This window comes from Triturus cristatus, chromosome 2_1, assembly GCF_964204655.1.
Source record: "Triturus cristatus chromosome 2_1, aTriCri1.1, whole genome shotgun sequence".
NCBI classification, from domain to species: Eukaryota; Metazoa; Chordata; class Amphibia; order Caudata; family Salamandridae; genus Triturus; species Triturus cristatus.
This window is the reverse complement of record NC_140581.1, coordinates 11005364-11017499: the sequence shown is the minus strand read 5'-3', so window position 1 is coordinate 11017499 and position 12136 is coordinate 11005364. Positions and strand designations below refer to the sequence as shown.

The following is a 12136-nucleotide window of genomic DNA, read 5'->3' as shown; positions in this document are numbered from 1 at the left end:
CTACCCCCATACAGGAACGGCATTGAGGGCAGTGAGCCTCAAAGGCTGCTTGGGGTGGAGGTGCTTCACACCTACCCCCTACAGGAACGGCATTGAGGGCAGTGAGCCTCAAAGGCTGCTTGGGGTGGAGGTGCTTCTCACCTACCCCCATACAGGAACGGCATTGAGGGCAGTGAGCCTCAAAGGCTGCTTGGGGTGGAGCTGCTGCAGACCTACCCCCATACAGGAACGGCATTGAGGGCAGTGAGCCTCAAAGGCTGCTTGGGGTGGAGGTGCTTCACACCTACCCCCTACAGGAACGGCATTGAGGGCAGTGAGCCTCAAAGGCTGCTTGGGGTGGAGGTGCTGCAGACCTACCCCCATACAGGAACGGCATTGAGGGCAGTGAGCCTCAAAGGCTGCTTGGGGTGGAGGTGCTGCAGACCTACCCCCATACAGGAACGGCATTGAGGGCAGTGAGCCTCAAAGGCTTCCTGCCCTAAGATCTGCTAGCCAGGGTCTCGAGCCAGTGAAGATACCTGCCCGCTGGTCCATGCCCTACTTTTGGTGGCAAGTTGGCTGTAAAATTAGTAGTCAGTAAAGGTGAACCTCCTCTCAGCCAGGACCCCCCCCTAAGGTGCCCTTTGACCGATGTGACCCCTTTCCTTAGAAAATCCTCCATCTTGAATGGAAGGATTCTACCCAGGTTAGGGGAATGCCCCCTCCCCAAAGGGAGGGGACATTCTAAGGGTGTAGTCACCCTAAACGCAAGGAGCTCATTAGCTACCATCTGCCAGTACCTATAATGCCCCTAAATTCAGTAGTTATGGGCACCCCTGAACCTTGGGCCTCAGATTAAATAGATGAAAAAAGATTCAATAGGACCGCTGTGTACCAGGAACTGAACCGCTGCAGACAGAACTCGGCAAGAACCCTGCCACCTGTAGCTGGCTCGACAACTGGACCTGCTGCTCTTCCAGAAACCCTGCAGGGCCTCCAAGAAACCCTGAGAACTTTCAGCCTTCACCCAAGCACCAAGAACCTCCCTTAGGGCTAGAGGCTCTAGTCCCCAGCACCAGCCTGTACAAGAAGCCTAGCAGTTGAGGACCGGCACTTGTGTCGATGCAACTCACTACTGACCCACCAGAAGAAAGCGCCGAGGCTGGACGGCGTCTATGACCTAGAGGAATCCTCTCAGCCCAACGACCCAAGCTGTTGACAGCTCCGTTCCTGAGAGCTCGTACCCTGCTGCAAGTGGCTGAGTTGGCCTCATCCTGCACGACCGTAACCGTGACGGCCCAACGACAGTGGAGCTCCTACATCCCCTGCACATTTCCATCCCCAAGACCGTGGCTGCTAGGTTGGGGGTGCCTCCATTCCGCCTACAGTAACCTGCTGACAAGGACCGCAACGGTACCAGTGTTGGCGGTCTACTGAATCCCATTCATCTTCATTGTCCTCCGCTGACCACAAGGGTAAAATCCGTGCCGGTATCCACCACCATAGATACTGAATCCCGTACCTCTTCGGGTGGCTCCAATCTCCATTGACTAACAGTGGGCTCTGTGACCTCTGCCCCCGGCCACCCCCGTGCCACTGGTGGTGCAGTGCCTACCTTAAACTGAACCATGCACAGTGTTGGCCTAAACCCCCAAAGACTGGAAGAGTAAGTTGTGTACTTACCTGTTAATGTACACCACTGTTTTCCTCCCATAGGGTTGCATTGCACTTTCATTGTTTTGCATACAAAGCACTATCTATTTCTATTATAAAGCTCTACTGTTCTAACTGACATCACAAAAGTATTTATTTTTCTGTAAAGTATTGTTTACTGCCTTGCAAAATTATTCCTATGACATTCTGAAAAGTGTTACTACTTTGAAAACTGTTATTTACCTGCAACTGAGCACTTCTTGATTCAAGAAATAAAATAACCAAATACCATTTTATACTAAACAGTTGGTCTGGATTCTGTCACTTCTCACCCGAGTGTGTACATTAAAAGCTTCACACGGCCCTCTGATGAGCCTGACTGCTCAATCACACTCCACAAAAAGATCTCTTAGTAGTATCTGCTTCAGCCTCTGTAAGCCTCTGGGGATCCACGGGACTCTGTGCACACTATACCTTGCTTTGGGATAGAATATACAGAGCCAGATTCCTATATATACCTCTGGGGTTCCACTGGACTCTGTGCACACTATACCTTGCTTTGGGATAGAATATACAGAGCCAGATTCCTGCACGAGCTCACCACCTTACACTAGTCCAACCCTTCAGTGACTAGAAAAAGCGGTGAGACCAGGCTGTGAAGCAGGCAAATGGTTTCCTTCACAACTGTGTTCATACGGGGTTTGATTTTGGGGATCAGTCAAAAACCCAAATATGTTTGCTGAATTGAGTGTCATCAGTTTCCCATAGGTCCTGGCCAATAGTAGATGCTCAGAGTTAGTAGAACCTCCCCCTGTACATCCCACACAGGCCTTCTTGTGGTTCAGTTGACCTGAGAGGCTGGAGACGTTCCTGGCTTCATCAAGCGCGGTGCAGCTGGTGCGTCTGTGAACACAAACTGGAGACGCTGTTGGTCAACAAGTTGAGCCGGTGGACACATATACAAGTTCAAGGGCAAGGCTGAGAGGGATGAGTACCTGAGAGTGTCCTTCTGGGGGAGTCCACAAGGCCTGTTGGGATTACCTGACCCTAACTAGAGCCCAAAACCAGGACTTCTTCCAAGACAAGACATCTCAGATTCTCGCACACTCCCACAGAGCCAGATCCACAAAGCAGTATTTCCTCGAAGAAAATTCTCTAACTCTTGGAAATCCAAGAGTAAGAAACACACGTCAGAAGCAAGATATGATTCTTTATGACTGTAAAGAGTATATCAGTTTTGTCCTTATTTGTCTAGAGGACGCTGCAGGTCACCATAGCACTCTCCACAGGTGGGCCAAGAGTTAATGTATTGCATGGACTACAAAAGGTAACAATGTGAATATTTTTCCTTACAGGAAACTGCTATAGAAACTACCAAGATTTCCGCAAATGTGGAGTGACATGTTTTTCTTTCCCCCCATGCAGCTGAGGTGTGCAGTTTGCCGCCGGACTCGGGGCCCTGCGAGGCCTACATGGAGAGGTGGTACTACAACAGCGAGAAGGAGGAGTGTGACATCTTCATCTACGGTGGCTGTCAGGGCAACGAAAACCGTTTCAGCAGTAAGGAGAACTGCACGAGCACGTGTGTGAGCTCCAAGAAAGGTACAGGCATCGCAGGGTGCTTCCGGGATGTTGGAAAGTGGGTTATTGGTAGTGGTAAATATGCATCTACCACTGGCAATAAGGCCACTAACACAGTCTACGACTCAGAACAGGTCTCAATAAATTATTCCCATGCTCAGCCCTGGGTAGCTTGGCTGTGAGCAGGGAGGCGCAAATTCAGAGACAGATATGTAAAGTTTTTAAAAACACCATCTACAGTAAACAATTACAGCACACGATAAAAATCCAACACCAATTTATAAAAATAGTAAATATTTTTATCTTTAAACTGACACCAAAACGAAAAAAAATCCAATATAGAGAACCTGAGATATGAATGTTTAAAGATTAAACACTTTCTAGCACTTAGTCACCTAATGGAGTTTTTTCCTAAAGTTGCTTGGAACTTTTCCAAAATTCCTGTAGTTTCTCTTGAGGCTCCATAGAGTCCAAAACACATTCCAATGGTCTAGAAGCTCCAAGATGGTCCTGGAAAGTTTGGGACCACAATTCCCACAATGCATCTGGCCAAAACCCTTAAAGTTTCACTGGATGCACTCCAGGCAGGGTACTCTTAGTGTAGTGGATGAAGGTGAGATCAGTTAACCTGTAGCTTGCAGAGAGTCCTCTCTTCAATCCTTTAGAAAAAACGTACATCCAAAAGGCTATAGTTCCAGATTTTGCAGCAGACGCAGTCAGTCAGAATGCAAGGTCTGATGGTGCACATCAAGTTTCCAGCTTAGTGTCCACCGTTTATTCCTCTTGAAGAAATGTACATCCAAAGAGCTGTAGATCCAGATAATACAACAGGCACAGTTAGCCAGAATTCAGGGCCTGATGATGCAAATCAAGTTTCCAGCTTGGCGACCACTGTTTATTCCTCTTGAAACAAGGTACATTCAAATGTCTGTAGTTCCAGATAATGCAGCAGGCGCAGTCAGTCAGACTTCAGGGCCTGATGGTGTAGATCAAGTTTCCAGTTCAGCAATCCTCCTTCTTCTCTCAGATTCAGGCATCAGAGTTGAGAGGCCCTGCTCCTCTCAGATACTTATTCAGTGTTTCTCTGGGATCACGCAGGAGGGCTCTCCTGTCCAATGAGGTGCAGGACAACACCCCAGAGCATGACCATTTCCTCTAATGGGTGGCACAATGGGCACCCAGAAAGCGCTATTTCTCATTCAATTCATTATGGCTGAAGTCTTAGCAGAGGAGCAAGAGCTGGCTAAACCAACCTCCTGGATGGCTCATATCCATCAAAGCAGCCTGGCTCACCCACTCATCTCGGAGTGATCAGGGCAGATCACTGGAAGGCTGAATTTTGGCTTACAGACAAGAAAGTCTTATAACTTCTTGCCTGTACATTTTAGGATAAATTCAACACTAGTATATTGTTGGATTTATCAATACAATTCTACTGAGACTTTGAATGATATTTCATGTGGTAGTTATTAATCAATAATGTTTTGCCATGTTAACCTATGGGCTGGGGATCGGTAATGGGGAAAATAAAACTTGCAATTTCTTCAACACCAGGGCCTATATAAAATTATTTTATAAGGTTCCTGCCTATATCTACAGCCCCCCACCCCTGGGAGGCCAGGGGAGACTTTAGGGGTTCTGAATAGGCAAATATATTTCAGTTCCTCACTCTACGGTGCTCCTAGAAGAAAAGTCGATTTTGGGAAGGACCTTCCAACAATAAGGAAAGTGAAATGTGCAATTTAACTATCCACAGGGCATGTAAAACCTATTTTATAAGGGTCTTTCTCATAATTATCCGACACCCCCCCCCATCCCTGGGACACCTAGGGGAGACCCTGGGGGTACCTAATATGCCAAAATACTGTACTTTATTAATTTTTAAGTGCCCCAAACACCAAAGTCGAGTTTTGGCACAATTTACACTTGAAAGCAGTCCTGCAACTCAGGGCTGCTTTTAAAATGACCTCAGGCCTCGGCAGTTCACACATGCAAGTGCAAAAAATGGCTGCCGGCCTCTAAACTGGCATGCGCTATTATATACTAGGGACTTAAAGGTAGTTTTGATTCCCCTGCCCTATTATGAACTAGGGCCTTAAAGGGAAGCCATGCCCATTAAAGGGGTACCCTAACGCATAGTGTACCCGAGTGTATGTAGGTGTTCTCAGTGATCTCTAAGTGTGTTTTTAGCATAGCAATGGCCCTGGGCCTGGTTAGGCAGAGCCCTGGGACAGTCAGAGTCAGTTACCATCAATACCAGTCAGCAAAAAAAATGGGGGTGCCCAGGGCACAAGGATGACTTTGCAACACGGGTTGTAAACTGCAAGAGCATATGTGTAAGCTCCAAGAAAGGAACAGGCATCTCAGCGTGCTTCTGGGTTGTAAACTGCACAAGCATGTGTGTCAGCTCCAAGAAAGATACAGACCTCTCAGGGTGCTTCAGGGTTGTAAACTTCACCTAGGAAAGCTGTTGGCTGCTCAAACTTGTCATTTCAATAAATATCTTAAGGTTCAAAAGGACTTTTGGCTACACTGTGTGTGGGGACATGTGCCTTTGTTGTGACAGAATGGGAGATGGAACTGGGACAAACAGAGCAAACAGACGACGCAAACGTGTCATGCCGACCCAGAGAGTTGTCAATGTATCGAAGGATACATTCTGAAAGCAAAGGTGGGCAGAAGTGCAGGTGCCTGTTGCATACAGAGCAGTGCTTGATTTGGGAAATAATAAGTGCCAGGGCACTCATCAGGAGGCCACTGCAGCTTATATCACACATTGCCCCTGCCAGCGCTGCCAATATTAGTAACAATACAACCACTAACCATCAAACCCCATAAGTGTGACAATTCAATCTGTTCCAGGCTCCCAAAGCTATAAGAATGGCTTAGGAGGCTGGTAATAGTCAATCTATACTAAATTAATAATTACCTGTTGTTGTGGTCACATCTAAATTAGTCAGACAGCGCCCACTTGTGGCAGACTTTCTCAAGTGCCTGTGTGGAGCATTACGTGCCGGTGCAGAGCAGGGGAAACCACTGTTGCTTCTTTCTGCACTTCTCTTGCCTGTTTCTGCACTTCTCTTGCCTCTTTCTGCACCCCTCTTGCTTCTTTCTACACCTCGGTTGGTTCTTTCTGCACTGCTCTTGCTTCTTTCTGCACCTCCCTTGTCTCTTTCTGCATCCATCTTTCCTCTTTCTGTACCACTCTTGCCTCTGTCTGCACCCCTGTTCCCTCTTTTTGCACCTCTTTTGCCTGTTTCTGCAACTCTCTTGCCTCTTTCTTCAGTTCTCTTGCCTCATTCTGCACATCTGTTGCATCTTTCTGCACTTCTCTTGCCACTTTTTGCACACCTCTAGCCTCTTTCTACACCACTGTTGCTTCTTTCTGCACTTCTTGTGGCTTTTTCTGTACTTCTCTTGCTTCTTTCGGCACCCCTCTTCCCTCTTTCTGAAACTCTCTTGCCTCTTTCTGTACTTCTCTTGCCTCGTTTTGCACACCTCTAGCCTCTTTCTACACCACTGTTGCTTCTTTCTGCACTTCTTGTGGCTGTTTCTCTACTTCTCTTGCTTCTTTCAGCACCCCTCTTCCCTCTTTCTGAACCTCTCTTGCCTCTTTCTGTACCTCCTTACACCTCTATGCACCTCTCTTGCCTCTTTATGGACTTCTCTTGCCTCTTTCTGCACATATTTAGCTTCTTTCTGCACTTCTCTTGCTTCTTTCTTCACCTCTCTTGCTTCTTTCCGCACCCCTGTTGCCTCTTTTTCCACTTGTCTTCCCTCTTTCTGCACCACTCTTGCCTCTTTCTGCACCCCCTTTCCTCTTTCAGCATATCTATTGCCTCTTTCTGCACATCTGTTACTCTTTCTGCACCTCTCTTGTTTTTCTGCACTTCTGTTCCTTTCTGTACTTCTCTCGCCTCTTTCTGTACTCAAATGGGAAGTGCAAGCTGTCAAGTTTAAAGGTCTGTGTGCTCTAGTGACTGAGGTATATGTCTACTTGTATATGTATTCTCACATGTGCTATGCATCTAAAGATGTTAGCTTAAAAAGTGGGTAGTTTCTCCTAAAGGTGGTTAAATGTTCTCTGTCATTCAGTTGCACAGGCGGACATGTCTTATGTATATAGGTCTTTTAGAGGCCCTCAAATGTACTATTGAATACCCATGTGCCCTGTATTATGAGCAGAAAAAAATACATACAGCTTTTTGTACACATATTTACAGAGTATGCTGTTTGAAACACAGGTATTCAAGTATTTCCATGTTTATCTTTATGTAACATGTCACTCGGTAAAATCAGAGACACGCATGCATACCTTCACAAACTTGGTCAGACTTACAACAGTGATATGCTCAGGATTACTGTTTTATATTTGGTAGGCCTAACATTCTGAGCAGTAGATTAATAGTGAACCTTCAAGAGAAAAATGGCAGTTAAGACATCTTGGGAGAAGCATTAGTGATTGGGCTACTTTGTATGAGTCTGTTGTATGGTACAGTCAAAGTAGGCCTCTATCTGCATCTCTGTTGGTTCTTTCTGCATTTCTCTTGAATCCTTCTGCACATTTCTTCCTCTTTCTGTACCTCTCTTGCCTCTTTCTGCACTTCTCTTGCTTCTTTCTGCGCCTTTCTTCCTCTTTCTGCACATGTCCTACCTATGTACGCAAAGTTAGAAATTAGCGTTTTAAAAACCTTAGAAATTCACTGAAAAACCAGAGGTTTCAGAGATGTTATAGTTAGGAATTAGCATTTAAAAAACCTTAGAAATTCAAATTCCCTGAAAGAACGACAGGTTTAAGGACGTTATAGTTAGGCTGACATTGAGGGGGCGCAAGTTATAATGGCTGAATTTCTCTGGTTTTGTACGAATGAAATGTCAGCCTAACTATAACGTCCCTAAACTTGTGGGTTTTTTTCAGTGAATTTCTAAGGTTTTTTAAATGCTAATTCCTAACTATAAAGTCCCTGAAACCTCTGTTTTTTTAGTGAGTGTGTGTGTGTGTGTGTATATATATATATATATATATTCACTTAAAAAACCATAGGTTTCACACATGTTATAGTTAGCTGTACATTTCACTCGTAAAAAAACATTGAAATTCCCCCGTTATAGTTAGTGCAGGCAACTATAACTCACGCGACCGCAATCCTCTGCTGATGACGTCAGATATTACATCACTGTATTTAGACACTTATTTACCCATGTTTTCTTCCATTAATCTTTAGCTATACATATATTACAAATATTTTTTTTTCAGAAAGACACATATGTCATCAGTGATGTACAAAACAATGGACATACCAATAACAGTTACAACAACCTCTTCAGTAATTCTAAGATCCACATACACATCCACTCATTCACCAACAGTCCAATACAGTCACTCATACATGTACTCACTTATCATATGTACTCATACACCTATACATCCTGTAACACAATGCCACTCATCCATAGAGCTACTCACACACATAGTCACTCATGCTAATAAAGAATCAAACATACATTTACTTGCATATACAGTTATACACACACCACCACACTTACTTCTACGGAAACTTACACATACTTAGTCTTTTAAACAATCACTTATGGAAATACATACTTATTCATACAGGAACTCTTTCAATCTCTCACTCTCACATATACTCACATATATAAACCAATAGTCACATATACTAGTTTTAAACATATGTAGTTACTCATAAAGACACTATTGAGACAGTCATTCATTCACTAACACACCCATACACACACTCATCCACCCATGCAGTCCTGCACACATGCTCTGTTCAACACATACAAACAGTGAGTCACTCATTCATGCACCTATGCACTACGTCATACCCCCCACCGAACCATGCAGACACTCAGACTGATACTCAAAAAACCAACTAATAACCTATATAGACACCCATGTAGCTACTCACCAACCCATGCAGCCACTTATACACAAAGTGAAAAAATGATACAGATATTTATATATTTAAACATTACTCACTAAGCCATGTATTCACTATGATACACTTAATCAGTCAGTTACATAATCAATTTGTCAAAAAGAAATCATCCATTTAGACAGTAATATACCCATTTATTCTTCCATCAACCTTGAGATATACATATATAAAACATATTTAATTTTCAGAAAAACACACATTCACTGGATGATGTCATCAGTGAGGTCATCAGTGATGTCATTTGAGATGTCATCAGTGATGTCATGAGTGATGTCACTGACCATGTCATGAGTGATGTAATATGTGACGTCATCAGCAGTTCATTGCGGGCGCGCGAGTTATAGTTAGCTGAACTAACTATAACGGGGGAATTTCATTGGTTTTTTACGAGTAAAATGTCCAGCTAACTATAACATGTGTGAAACCTATGGTTTTTTCACTGAATATATATATATATATATATCGTGCAAAAAGTTCTGTGAGGAGCTGTTCACCTTCCTGTCGACGCCGGTGGGAGGAGCGTGTAGTGTGGGTGGAAGCCAACGACAAATATACAGAGCACATCCCCATCTGGATCAGGTATATTGATGACCTGTTCTTGATTTGGGATGGACCCATCGACATGGCCCTGGAATTTATCCAAGAACTGGGGAAAAACGATCTCCATCTCACATTCACCCACTCCATCAGTCAGTCCTATTGCGAGTTTCTTGATGTTGCCATTACCATCCAAGAAGGCAAAATGACTACAAGCCTTTTCCGTAAGAAAACGGCTGGGAATACCTTATTACACGCAAACAGCAACCATCCTGCCCCCCTAAAAAACAGTATACCCTATGGGGAGTTCCTCCGGGCTCGTAGGAACTGCAGTACCAACTACAATTTTGAGAAAGAACAACAGACTATGGTAGATAGATTCAGGCAAAGGGGTTACCAACATAAGGTCATTAAATCTGCCAGCGACAAAGTTAAAGCTCTAACTCGCAATTAAGCTCTTTTTTCAACCAAAACAGTAATTAACGACAACCAAAGGCCCAGATTAATTACCACCTTTAATCAAAGATCTAATCAATTACGGAGAACAATGAAAAAGCATTGGGGACTCATAGAAATGGATCCCGTAATTGGCCATGAAGTAGGAAAAGCCCCTGCGATTACGTATAGGAAAGCCAAGTCACTGCGTGACCACTTGGTTCACAGTTATCAGCAAACATCTAGTATACCTACCTGGTTGGAAACTACAAAGGGTTTCAGAAAATGTAATTCCTGTAAGGCCTGCAAAAATAGCACTAACAGAGATAGCTACTTTACAGGCCAGAACAGAAAAAAGAAGCAAAAAACAATCAATAAATTCATAACATGCACAAGTGAATTTTGCGTCTACGTCTTAGAATGTCCTTGTGGCCTAAGATACGTAGGGAGCACAAAACTACAACTAAAATTGCGAGTATTACAACATATGAGGGCAGTCACTAACATTGATCTCAATTACCCAGTCGCAAGACACTTCCAAGAAAAACATCAGGGAAATGCGGATCTAATCAGGTTCTATGGTATTGACAGAATCCCACCACACCCAAGAGGGGGGGACCGAGAGAAACTCCTGCGTATTACAGAATCTAAATACATCATAGATCTCAACACCAAAATCCCGTTTGGCATGAATTATGGGGAGGAGCTAGCAACTCACATTGGCCACAGATAATTCCATCTCTTGTCTCCACCTTCCATTTTGCCTGTATGGTGTCTCAGCATTTGCTGTATCACGTTTTTATGTCTGATTCGTCGAGAAAGTGACCCCATATGAGTTTTTGGCCGTGGGATCTGGAAATTAGCTTCTAACAAACGACCCATGACCATCCGCACTAGGAATAGTGTAGTATTGGTTTCATGCTATAATTGATTGCATTTAACCTTACCCGGGGTCACTTTTCCCCTCGTCTCTTTTTTGAATGTAATTACCATTACAATTCATTACACTTTCTTTCACTTCATTTGATTTTTATCCATATTCTGCACATTATCATCTCACTAAAAATCGCACGTACAACAGTAACTCACCTGCGCCCCTTTTGGAACCTATGAATTATTTTGACGATTGATGCATTCAACTGCAATGTTTGTGTGCGAGTACAGGATCAGGATCTTATTATCAATCAATTTATTTGAATTTTATTGTGATTATTTGAAATCCTGCCTATATGTATCACGTACAAATGCATTCAGAATTCTTGGTATGCAGTCTAGGAGGAATTATTGCTTTCTTAATTTATTGGCTCGATATTGGGGACTAACTTCGCATCTCAATGATGTACGTAATTTGGGTACATTACCCTTGTGTTTGGAACATATGACTAGATATTATGTTGGTTGCAAAGGGTACATTACCCATTATCTTTACATTTATGTGGCTCTTATCACTTGACATAAATTTAGCGATCTATCAGAATGGATCAGGTAATGCGCTATGTAGCGACCGCGAATCAAGCTAAGAAATGTAATTATTTGTTTTTCTGAGAGCCATTGCTCATGTAAGCATATTATTGTTTTTCAAACCAATGCAAAGTATTTTCTATGTACCGAATTTACATTATGTATATATTTCTTAAGCGATGATCTTAGTCTGTTTTCCCAAAGGCCCTTTATTTTGAAAGTATTTCCTTTCTGTCGACTAACCGTAAACCCCTATTTCAACGGGGAGTTGGGCACAGGTCACTTGCTTGACAAAGGCTTCGCCGAAACGCGTCGTACTGTTGTGTTTTTGAGGCAATAAATCTTTATTGAACTCGTCCCTGGGTGTGCCGCTGGTAGTTATTCGACGTCTTGGATAGCAACCTCTTGGAAAACATATATATATATATTTACACATTTTATTTTTATTTTTCTCTCAGAAGAGGGAGGATAGTCTGCACAATAAACACCAGAGAGGAAATTATCCGAGTGTGCTCTCCGTTTTTACAGTT

At 43.5% G+C, this 12136-nt stretch overlaps 1 protein-coding gene across 2 annotated transcripts in view; it reads left to right on the top strand.

The window, feature by feature from the left end:
* Positions 1–12136, top strand: part of LOC146863608 (uncharacterized) — a 192250-nt gene that overhangs the window by 123298 nt on the left and 56816 nt on the right. For both annotated transcript variants that reach the window (XM_085627631.1, XM_085627632.1), the window contains exon 3: positions 3058–3234. In XM_085627631.1, coding sequence (XP_085483757.1) covers positions 3058–3234 — 177 coding nt within the window. The remainder of the gene's footprint in view (positions 1–3057; positions 3235–12136) is intronic.